This window comes from Struthio camelus, chromosome 3 (assembly GCF_040807025.1).
Source record: "Struthio camelus isolate bStrCam1 chromosome 3, bStrCam1.hap1, whole genome shotgun sequence".
NCBI classification, from domain to species: Eukaryota; Metazoa; Chordata; class Aves; order Struthioniformes; family Struthionidae; genus Struthio; species Struthio camelus.
The window spans coordinates 117654558-117666569 of NC_090944.1; the positions used below are offsets into that span (position 1 = coordinate 117654558).

Below are 12012 nucleotides of genomic sequence, written 5' to 3' on the forward strand. Positions count from 1 at the left end.
CCGCGTCTCCGGGAGACGGCGAGGATGTTGTGGGCCTTGAGGGCGCCGCCGCTCGCTCGGGCCGCGGCGCGGCTGCAGCTCCGGGCCCGGGCGGCGGCGGCGGCGGCGGCTCCGGGCGGGTGGGCGCGCTCGGCGGCCTCGGAGGCCAACAGCCGGCAGCCCGCGGCGGAGAGCCGCGAGGACTCCCAGTACCGCGACACGGTGCTGCTGCCTCGCAGCCGCTTCCCCGCGCAGCTGCCGGGGCGGCTGCAGCCCGAGACCGAGCTGGAGACGCAGCAGGTGGGGCCGGCCCGGGGCCCGGGGGGCTCGGCCGGGGCCCGCCCGGCCCGGCCCGGCCCTTCTCGCGCCACCGGCGGGGCAGGGGTGGCCCCGGCGGGGCAGCGGGGCCCGGGAAGGGGGCGGGGGGGCTCGGGCTCGCCTGTCCGCGCTCCGCCGCGGCTAACGTCGGGCGGGCTCGGCCGTTCCTGGCTGCCTGCGTAGGCCGCTTCAAGTTGGCTGTCAGAGGAAGCTGAAGTTTTGAGGGTTTATTTATTTATTTACTTTTAATCTTTTTTTTGTTCCCTATCGTTCGGTTACTATTAAACTTGCCACAGCTGTTGTTTGGGGAAAGGATAACAAGCCTTTTGATAGCGGGGAGCCAGAACAATAACGTTAAGCTCGGTGTTGCCCTCTTCTCAAACTTTTTAATACTTTTAAACTAGTAATATCTTCTCTTACAGAGTTAGAGTAGTCAAATCTTTGTGTTTGTCTTACATGTTTTGCCATCTAGTTGCAATCCGTATTTGTGTGAAGATATGTGATAATTTAGGTTTTTCATGTTGTCTCAACAGAAATGTGGCTTTTCAGAACTGTATTCATGGCAAAGGCAAAGGAAAACAAAGCAGGAATTTTGTCTTCATGATGGTCCGCCTTATGCCAATGGAGACCCTCATGTTGGCCATGCGTTAAATAAAGTAAGTATTTATTCGTTTATACTCTTCTGTTTTAAAGTGGTAGATGCTTTTCGTAACGTACTGTCTATTCTCTGTTCCCATTTAAATTGCTAACACTTTAAAATGTTTGGTGTTTTGGGAGATAGGGCTCTTGATTTTTATTTTACGGATAAAAGCAAATGATAGGACAGAATGTGGTGTCTGTACACTTGAGGGCTCAGTTTGAGGCTAAATACTACACTTTAAAGGGAGAAAAATCTTTTAGAATATCTAGTCTGTAATTCATCCCTGAGAAGTATAAATGTACAACTTCTGTGTGTACAGACGTCATTGCACCTCTGTGTGTATGTTTTTATATATATGTATATATTAAAAAGCTACTGTAACGCACAGTTGAGCTATGACTTGGTGTGTTTCTTTTCCTGTGAGTGTTTTAGAAGCTTGTTATATTGCACTTTTTTCTTTAATTTTATCTAGGTATCCTCAATGCCACCACAATGATGAAATGTTGTTTTTTTTTTTTAAGTACCTATTTTTAGCTTCAGAATAATACTATTAAATAGGTGTGGATATATTTAGATTGAGTCCTGAGAACGGCAGTATTATATATACCACAGAGTGGGAAAGAATAAAAATATGACCCACGTATTAAGGTAAGAGTGTGGACTTCTGAAAACCAAATGTTTTGGCAGGTGATCACTTATACCAGGAAGCAGTAATGTGCACTAGGCTAGCATTGTAGCTCGACCCCTGTTTAAAAAGGAGGGAAAATAAGATTTGTTCACTTCAAGCCATGCAAGTTTTTAAACCGCATCTTTCAGTTGTCCTCAATGTGAATTCCTTTGATCAAAAGTCCTTTGGTGAGATTCTGCCAAGGTGCAAAATGAAGGGCAAAAGAAAGCACACGTGCAAGGCCTAAAATGCAGTTACGCCATTAATCATGCATTCTGTTAAGTTCGTCTTTACAGGAAGATCTTAAGTAATGTATGGCTATTCCACCTGGGGGAGCTACAGTGATAATTGTCCCTTCTATCTTACCAGATTTTGAAAGACATCACTAATCGTTTTTACATGATGAGAGGTTATAAAGTACATTATGTGCCAGGATGGGATTGTCATGGTTTACCAGTTGAGTTGAAAGCATTATCAGAAGTCAAAGGAGCTGCAAATCTTTCACCGATGGAAATTAGGCAAAGAGGTAAACTACGATTTGGAACGTTGGCTTAAATAGTTGTTCATCTTTGTCATCGTATTTTGAATTTTATGATTTTTAAGTAGTTTTTATGCTTTTTTGTACCTTTTTCTGTTAGGTGTTGGTGACGCTTTCTAGGATCACGTTATTGGCACTTTATTGCAAAGCAGATGGAGTACAATGTAATGTTATGAAGTGGAATAATTGAACACAAGCTTAATCTGTTGTTGTCATGAGCATGCATAGTATTGGCTATGAATGTAAAGAACAAGAGGACTTTCACTTAACTGTGTGGCAGCCTGAAACTAGTGTTTATCAGATCAACGTGCTTCTTGTGCTTTTGAAATCTGGGAAGAGCCACTGAACTTAATTACAAACTAAAAAAAGCACATGAAAATTCAGGCTAACTTGGATCATGTTTAGAAATGTATTTACGGACTCTGTTTCTAATAACGCTACAAAACTAGAGGTGTGATGCTTTCAGAGAATATTATTTTGCATTAGATGGGAACTGTTTTGAAAAAATATTTCAAATACCATGTGTATTGAATGATGTTAATGTTCATCTCCCAACTATTTACAGTGAACAATTTAGACTGCTTTAACTTGAAACAGCAGCAGTGAAACTGGCTAGCCTTAATTTCAGATGCATGTTGCTTTGAAGAGTTTGGATCAGCGTCGACAGAAGTGATTAATTTTCATTCTTACTAGTTGATTTTAGATCGTTTCTCAAAATGCAAGCAATCTTCATAACTAAAAATACTTGATTTATTTTCTTCCGCCTTAAAAAGGCGGCATGTGTTCTAGAGTCACGTGTACTATATGTCCTCGTGTTAGTCAAGTAGTCTCTCTCCTGGCTCCTTCTGCCCTTGCCAGTTATTTTATTTAGCTACTTCTGTGAAACACATTTTTGAGGCTTAATAATCCTTTGAATGCACATCATTAATTAGTATGTAGTTTCCCTGTATTCAGCTCCAGCTCTTCCTTCTCAAAAATGTCAGTAGCATATTTTAAATGACGTTAATTTAATCTTAGTGGATCAAACCATATGCTTAATGGAGCTATTCCTTTCAGCCAGGGAATTTGCAGAAAGAGCAATTGAGAAACAGAGATCTGCCTTCATCCGTTGGGGCATAATGGCAGATTGGGCTAACAGCTACCGTACATTCGATGGAAAGTATGAAGCAAACCAACTCAGAGTCTTCTACAAAATGTATGATAAGGTACGTTGAGCTGCTTTTGAACTGTGTTTTGACTCGTTTGTGTTAGGAGTTTTGATTCTATTAACTTCCTTTCCTCTGCTGCCCCCCCTTCTGCTTTAGGGTTTCATTTACCAGGACTATAAACCTGTGTTTTGGTCTCCTTCAGCAAAGTAAGAATCAGCTTACTATTTTGTCTCTGCCAGTTTAACAAAGATCAGTGACTTTTTATGTTCACGTATGTTAACCTATGTTTGATATCCACCCAGTACAGCCTTGGCTGAAGCAGAACTTGAATACAATGAACAGCATGTCAGTCGTTCTGTGTATATGAAATTTCCCCTGTTAAAGTCACCACCTAAGCTGACCTCTGTATTAGGTATGACTTACATTTAGTTCTTAAGACCGGTAGCTTTGTTTTATATTATTATTACATGTAAAATACTTCTAACTTACGTCTGTAGATGGATCGTCCCCTGCTAGTGTGTTAGTCTGGACCACGCAGCCTTGGACTGTGCCAGCCAATCAAGCGATTTGTTACATGCCAGATTCAGCGTATGTATCTTTAATTCAGTTTGCTGGTCTGCTTCAGTTCTTATCAATATTTATCAGCAAAGTTAAATTAAGACATTTTAGACTACTATTAACTTTTAAGTGACATTGTCAGCTTTGTTCTATCTCTCTATTAATATATTATTTTCTGCTTTTATTTTTAGCGTTTTTAAAGTTATTTCTTCTTGGGTTTTTTTTTGGAAATTCTTTGGAGATTTAAAAGTGAATTGGATGTGTAGATTTAAAAACAAGTTCTGTTTTGTTGTTTTCTAGAGTTTAGAGTTTAAACTGCTTTTAGCTTTATGGCATTTGTAATAATTTAGTATCATAAATATTTATTTGTATTGTAGGTATTCCATTGTGAAATGCACAAATACTGGTGAATACTTCATTTTGGCTGCAGATAGAGTTGAATCTACAGCTGCTGCTTTGGACACACAGTTTGAGGTTATCTCAACTTGTAAAGGTAAATAGATGATAAAATATCCTGTCAATGTTAAGTTGCTTAGAAATCTGTTTGTAGGTGTCCATAGAAACTACTTCTGTCAGATTTAGTCTTGTGGTGTATTGTATCTGTCTCTATCAAGCATAGATTTCAAAATGCTTCTTATAATCTGGCTTTGTCTTTGGAAAATTTGAATGTGAAGTTGGAGTCTGTTTAGTACCAAAATCTTAATTACACTGAATGCAGTTTGTCTCCTTCATCCCTGGCCAATGTAAAGAAGGGGCTAACTTTAAGAATGCTTATTGACCTCCTATCTGCTGAAGTCTTCCTAAATTGTTGAAATTACCTAGTGCAGCAGAATCAGCAACAGTATTAGCCGTTGTTGTTATCTGATATTGCTTTTTAAGGTTTTGATAATTATGTGGTGTCTTAAGCATTCACTATAACCGTGAAGACGAGGTATCCCGGGTGACTGTGGGCTTGATTTTTATCTGTAGAATAGCTAATGCAGTAAAGTTTGCATCCTGACATACTGACTAGTAATATCTCTTAATAGGCACACTTCTGATTCAGTGTTTTGAGTTGGGAGTTAGTATGTCATTTGTAAGCTTTATTTTTTTTTTTTTTAATCTTAATGTGTGATTCAAAGCTGGAAATGTGCATGCACAAAGGAGGTGAGAAATACGTTTCTGTCATCTATTCTTTTCAGGTTCTTGGTGCTTTTCCACTCTTCCTCCCCCCGGCCCCAGAGGAATAATTGGTCCATTTCTTTACTTAATCTCATTTTTACCTAATGATAAAATTGCTTCAGTGTGTTCTTTCTACAAGTTGACACCTTCTTGAGTTGCATGACTTGCAGATAACATACAACAGTAGAGCTGGACTATCTCATCAAGAGATTTAGTATTAGAACCTGTTCTTTCTATCATGCCATATAGTCAGTAATAGTCTATACCTGTTACAGTTCTGTATTTGAGTACCTAGTTACCTAACAGCAGTTCCGAAACAACATCTTCTAGGAAGGAAGAGTTCAATGAGGGCTGTTTTGTCATATAAAGAACTGCGCAAGCTTTGATTCTTGACTTTCAGGAAAGCTTTACCTTAAGGTTGTTTTATGTTGTTGTTGCGTTTTTTTTTTTTTTTAACCTTAACTTGTCACTAGCTTCACTTGTGCTGTGTTCTTTATTTGTATGTACTGTAGAGAGCTGCAGTGAATTGTTCATGATATTGTTAGTATTTAGTAGCAGAAGTAGGAACAGATTCGAAGTTCGAGGTTTTTAGCCTAGTAAATTATTACATGTCGTGGCTGCCAGGCTTGATATTTTTAGATATCAAAATCAGTTTCTGGCACACTGAGGTAGTGGACCCCAAGAAATGGGAATGTGTGGAGTGTCTCTAGATGGACCATCACCAGCGATGGACTATCATCACCAATGGACTACGACTGCGTAGCATAGAAGAAAATCTTTTTTTCCCCCACGAAGAAATGTGCAACAGTAACGGTGCAAAGAATTTGTAAGCATTTGAACGGAGACCCACAAAGAAGATAAAATCACATCTGAATAATATCCTGTTTATACTATTGCTGATTTCCATTCTGTTCTCTGATAAGAGAAGCTGAGTGCATGGGTTGTCTTTTCTGTTCTCTCCTTGGATTTTTTTTTTCCCCCCTCCAGGTGGAGATTTAGCAGATGGTTCTTGTGCTCATCCCACAATTCCTGGCAGAGTCTCTCCTTTGTTACCTGCAAATCATGTGACAATGACAAAAGGAACAGGATTAGTTCATACAGCCCCAGCTCATGGTATGGAAGACTACAGTGTAGCTTCCCACCATCAGCTACCCACGGTACGTCTATTTTTTCAACTTTTGTTACTCTTTTCTTGCAGTTGTTTGATCACATTTTAAATCCTAGTAAGTGACTTGATATAACACAGCTGTGGTATGTTTTCAAAGTTAGTGATGCTCATTTCTTCTGATATGTTAAACTCCCTTGTCTGTTGGTAAATTACAGATTAGCAGTTTGCTAAATCTGAAATATACTTACTTATAGCATACTTTATTTTTCATTAGAAAAAATGTTACACAGCAAAGTACTTAATTGCCTTTTTAATATTCAAGAGTGAGTTAATTGCCACACAGTATTATATTGACATGATTAACATCTTAATTTTTAGGATTGCCTTGTGGATGAGCATGGGTTTTTCACAGAAGCTGCAGGTCCTGAACTTCAAAACAAGAATGTACTTGAAGAGGGAAATGAAGCTGGTGAGTACTTGATATTTAGTCAATTTTAACTTCGTAAGGTATCTTCCTTCACGTGTATTTTCAGGTGGTTATAAATCTGAACATATGTTGCATATGGATGAGATATAGGCATCACTTCTTGTGATGTTGATCATGGAAAGGGAAGAACTGAGATTAACAGTAACACTATGTTCAAATCTGATTTTTTTTTTTTTTTTTTTTTTTAATCTTGCCTCTTCTTTTCCCCCCCCCCCCCACCCTAGTCATTCAGATGCTTCAAGCAGCAGGGAGTTTGTTAAAAGAGGAAAAATACGTGCATAGCTACCCATATGACTGGAGGACTAAAAAACCGATGATTATTCGTGCCAGCAAACAGTGGTTTGTAAACACAGCAAGTATAAAGGCTACAGCCCAGGTATCTTGCTTTGTTTTTTTTTTTTTTAATTGTGGGCAGTTAGAAGGTTACTGATGCCATTGGAATCAGCAAAACAGTCTTGCTATGTCTCACTCAAGATTTTGTTCTTCTCTACTGTTTACAAACGCTGCCTAAATCTACATGATGGTTAGTAAGTTGTAGAAGTGATGAATGTTGTCATTTTGTTTTTCGTCAATATTGATATAATGCAACATAAATACATTGACTCTGATTTCTGGTTATCGTATTTACAGGAGATGTATGAGTTTCTTAGAGGTATTGGATTTTTTTCCCCAGAGGACTTTTAAAGCTGTCTCTTGCTTGAAGAAAAAGCTGACTTCCTTGGAACATAATATTTTTATCACTCTTAAAGTTACCTTTTTGTATGTGGTAGCTGTGCATGATTATACATCTGTGTTTCCTCTCACGTTATTTCTGCTTGAATAATAACCACATCCATATTTTTAGTAACTTAAGAACAAATTTAAAGGAAAAAAAAAAAAGCAGTGCTCTTTGAAATTATATGCGTCCATAGAGAGAACTTGGACAAACAAATAGCCTGTGTTGGGATTACAGTGATTTCATTCTAGTTAGGGCATGAGGTGTTTATTCCATATTCCATCTAGCGTGGAGGGAAACACGTCAGTTACTCAGCATAGTTGGAAGTGAAAGTGGTACCCCACGCTCTGGAATACAGGAAACGTTCTTCAAGATGCAGTTTTGAAGCTGGCAACAGCACAGGACACAATGACTGATTAAATGTTGAGTAGAGATACTGAAGCCATTTTACTTCACCTTTGGGTGTGTCTGTTAGAGTGTCAGAGCTGGCACAAAAGCAGTGGCTGCTCTATGGGAACACATGCAGTCTATATGATTTTCTAAGTGTATTATTGAAGAGCAGTGTGCAGTCATGTAAATGCAATAAACGCGATGGCTGCCCAAGAACACGTTATGTAATGGGAGTGTGGGCCTGTACCTCTTTTTCACTGATAGTATAAATAGTGTTTATCTGAATGCTGACTCTTGTTCCTACAATTCATTGTTTACTTTGTAGGAAGTGCTAAAAAAAGTGAAAGTTATTCCCACATCTGCAATGAACAGAATGCTAGAAATGCTGGATAGAAGGACGTTTTGGTGTATATCACGGCAAAGAAGTTGGGGTGTTCCAATTCCTGTTTTCTATCAGAAGGACACAGGAGAATGCCTGATTAACAGGTATTTGTCTAGCTTTATATACACCAGAAAATGAAAGGACAAGAGCACTGTCTGTTGTTCTGCAGTTTTAGTCTTACAAAACTTAACACCTATTTCAGTATAAAACATGGTCTTACTTGTAATTGCTTATGCAAAGAGTTAACTTAGGTATCACAGAATCACACAGAATGGTCGAGGTTGGAAGGGACCTCTGGAGATCAGCTAGTCCAACCCCCCTACTCAAGCAGGGTCACCTGGAGCATATTTCCCAGAATCGCGTCCAGGGGGGTTTTGAATATCTCCAGGGAAGGAGACTCCACTACCCCTCTGGGCAACCTGTTCCAATGCCCTGTCACCCTCACAGTAAAGTTTTTCCGCACGTTCAGATGAAACCTCCTGTGTTTCAGTTTGTGCCCGTTGCCTCTTGTCCTGTCGCTGGGCACCACAGAGAAGAGGCTGGCCTCATCCTCTCGACACCCTCCCTTCAGATACTTGTAGACATTGATGAGATCACCTCTCAGTCTTCTCTTCTCCAGGCTAAATAGGCCCAGCTCTCGCAGCCTTTCTTCATAGGAGAGATGCTCCAGTCCCCTCATCATCTTGGTAGCCCTCCGCTGGACTCTCTCCAGTAGTGCCATAAGTGCCAGTATAAGTTAAAGTAATCAAAAACTCATTACTGAAGGTGAATTTTATGTAAATAATTGGAGTCAGTTTACCTAGATCCTTAAGTTACCTGATGAGCGCCCCCCCCCCCCCCCTTGATAGTAATTTGCAGTTTCTTCCCCCATATTCAAGTTAAGTGAGCTGGCAATAGTCACTGGCTTTTATGCTTCAAGCAAAGAGGGAAATGAGATCTGTAGCTGGAAGAGAAGTTAGAAGTGTAATCCTAGCATTATGAATTGAACAATGCAGATACTTGTTAAAATGAGTTTTGAAGCTGAGTAACTGACAGTGACAAACCTGAAGTAGTATAACAAAGCCAGTTGCAGAATAAATAACTAAGCCTTGTTTCAAAGTTAAATTACAGTGTTCTCTTGAAAAACTGACTTCCATAAATGTAAATAAGTAACTTTTAGGTAAACGATTAGGTATGCTTAAAGTCTCGCATGCTAGCCTTCCTCTATCATATTTTGATGAAGTCAATAGTATACAGCTATTGCAAACAGTGCATTTCAGGAATTCCAGACTATGTGATGCAGATGACCCAAGCTATCCTTTAAAATAGGAAACATCAAATATGATTTTAAGGAGTGTTAGAGAGCTTCTTTTCCCACTTTAGGGAACAGAGGTTTTCAGAAGGTTTTACAACGTCATCAAAAAGATAGCTTTGTAATAAGATAGTATTGTGGAGTTCCACCTTCATTGTTTATTTCCATAATTGTTTTCTGTCTTAAGATACGCTAGTGTAACTCCATTTTATGTGCTTTAACCCCAGAAATACTTGTGCAAATTTATTAGGGTAATAAGATTGCAAAGATGAAAATGAACTTAAGTTATATTGCAGAACCTTTTGCTTTTGATGGTGAACACACTGCAAAGAGTCCAGCTTGTTTTCCAGAGCCTTAACTGAGCAAATGAGTATGGAAGTTGGTGAGGCCTGGGGGATGGGGAGCAGGGAGTGGACTTCAGGCAGAGTTGCTCCACAACTTCACCTAGCGTGACTGTGTATGTAGGTGCACAGGTATGTACTTTGCCTCTCTGAGCGGCAATAGTTATAGTCATTTATCGTACTCAAATAATGCTGAGGCACACCAGAAAATAAATGGATGGAAGCTCTGTGGGCTGTGAAATCGTTTTGCCTGCAAAAATTGTACCTTATTCTTAAAAAGTCAAGTATATATTCACATCACGCATCACAATTTTGGGGGAGTACTTATTACTGTTTTTCTAGGCAGTAGCCTTGAATTTACTTGTACTAGTTTAAAAATATGCTAAACATGTGGCTTAACAACAAAATAAGAACGTAGTGAAATATAACTTGGCACTTGGCAGTCAAATGTGAAGGGCACCATTAAGCAATAGCTACTTCAGAACTTAGAGGAGTTGACCCAGTATGGCAGATCCAGCTGGTGCAGAAAAAACTTGGAGGGAGGGATATACGGGAATTCTTTCAGGTTGCAGTCAAGCAACCTTAAAAGCCTATATCAAATGGGAAGTCTTTTTTAAACCCTTGAGGTGTGTGTGTGTGACTATTGCTGGAGTTGTATGAGGTACAGCAATCGAGTTATTAATCTTTGCAGTAGGTTAACAACTCAACCTTTGTGTGTTCAGATATTGGCCTACCGGTTACACATGCAGGTGAGTGGGCAAAGGGACAGTATGGCATGTTTGGTTAGAATTGATCTAGAAAAAAAAAGACATACACATGATATGCTTGAAAAGTAGATTTATTTCATTTGACTGACAGCTTTTGATGCCTGTTTATTATCAGTAGTCCTTAGTTTTAAGTTATTTTACAGCAGACATGAAGTTTTCAAGTAAGAGTTTAAAGCACTCATTTAAATATTTAAATTAGCCATACCAAACTTCTGGAACAAGAGTAGGGAGAGTGTACAGAATATTGGCCTATAGAAATGACAGGCAAATTTAGAACGCAGTCTGTCAATTCATAGGTCATTTTCCTGGACACCAGTTCTTACTGGAGTAGACACAGAAGCTTAAATATTTTCCTCCATTTGTGTGTTGTCATTTTGAAAATAATAACACAATGGGATGCTGACATATGAAACTTCTGAAGCATTGGAAATAGGTGGTTTATGTGAATAATTCAAAATCATTAAAAACAACAACAACAAATAACTTACATTTTGAAACAAAAGGTGTTTTCTTAGCTTGAATGCTGGGTAGATACGCTTCTAGCAGCAGCTGCTCCAGAGTTTTTGAGTGGCTATCAAAAGTAACAGCACCTCCACTGGAAGTTAGTGTAGTCCACATGGAGTTGCTGTTACATATGAGAGCACTGATGGTTGGTCTTGAATGATCCCCTCTATTAATCACCTGTAAAAGACTTTTTCTTTAAGCAGTTTCCCTAAAATAAACTGCTAGGATTTCCTCTGTTAATCAGACAGTTTCCCCTGACTTTGTCGTTTGAAAATGTGTGGAAAGCTTCTCTTTCACAATGTAGTTGCTTGTCTCTAGCAGAGTAGTTTCCAGACATTAAAAATCCCGTCTTTCTAACTTGAAAAACAAGAGCTGGATTGTAATCTTGCATGCAACAAGTTTAATGCCAGACCTCCGTAAGAGTCCTCCTGTTTACTGTTGTGGCCGCGTGTAGACCTAAAAGACACAGGGTTGTGTGACACTTGTTGTCTATGGTTATAAGTAATACACTGCTGAAGATTTGATCCGTTGTACAGGGTGCAGTACGTCACCTGCATATATCATGCAATCGGGTATTCAAAAATAGGATAAAATAACAAAATCCTGTATGGCATAGAGAAAAGAGAGAGCACTTGTTCATTACTGCAATTTTCCAGTAGGAATTATGAAAATATAGATTATAGAAAATTACATAGAATATAGTGATTGTGCGTTTTTCTTTAATGAGCAGAAACAGAAGAAGACGACTTTAAATAGAACGCGTGCAAAAATAAACATTTGACTTAGGCAGTTTGTCTCTCAGCTTTCAAAGTTGAATAGATTTCATGGCAGAGGAATCTAATTCTAGGAAATGCTGTAAAAACAGATCTGTTCCTGTCTTAGATTAAGTAATAACTGTGAAGTTAAATACATGCTTTAATATGACCTCATGCAATTACTTCTTAACTTTACAAGTTAACTATTCAAATATCAATAACTTATTGCAAAGGTTATTCTAATGCCAGGGAAGATTTGCCCC

General features: G+C 39.1%; 1 protein-coding gene across 2 annotated transcripts in view; it reads left to right on the top strand.

Moving 5' to 3' along the window:
• The window catches only part of IARS2 (isoleucyl-tRNA synthetase 2, mitochondrial), a 31128-nt gene that overhangs the window by 713 nt on the left and 18403 nt on the right, over nt 1-12012 (top strand). Inside the window, exons 1-12 of one of the 2 annotated variants that reach the window (XM_068939887.1) lie at nt 8-279; nt 831-953; nt 1974-2130; nt 3199-3347; nt 3447-3496; nt 3593-3702; nt 3788-3878; nt 4226-4341; nt 5997-6166; nt 6496-6586; nt 6829-6980; nt 8035-8195. In XM_068939887.1, the coding sequence (XP_068795988.1) occupies nt 25-279; nt 831-953; nt 1974-2130; nt 3199-3347; nt 3447-3496; nt 3593-3702; nt 3788-3878; nt 4226-4341; nt 5997-6166; nt 6496-6586; nt 6829-6980; nt 8035-8195 (1625 nt within the window). In that variant the 5' untranslated portion in view covers nt 8-24. Of the gene's footprint in view, nt 1-7; nt 280-830; nt 954-1973; nt 2131-3198; nt 3348-3446; nt 3497-3592; nt 3703-3787; nt 3879-4225; nt 4342-5996; nt 6167-6495; nt 6587-6828; nt 6981-8034; nt 8196-12012 lie in introns of those variants that run through there. The other variant, XM_068939888.1, reaches the window with a different exon arrangement.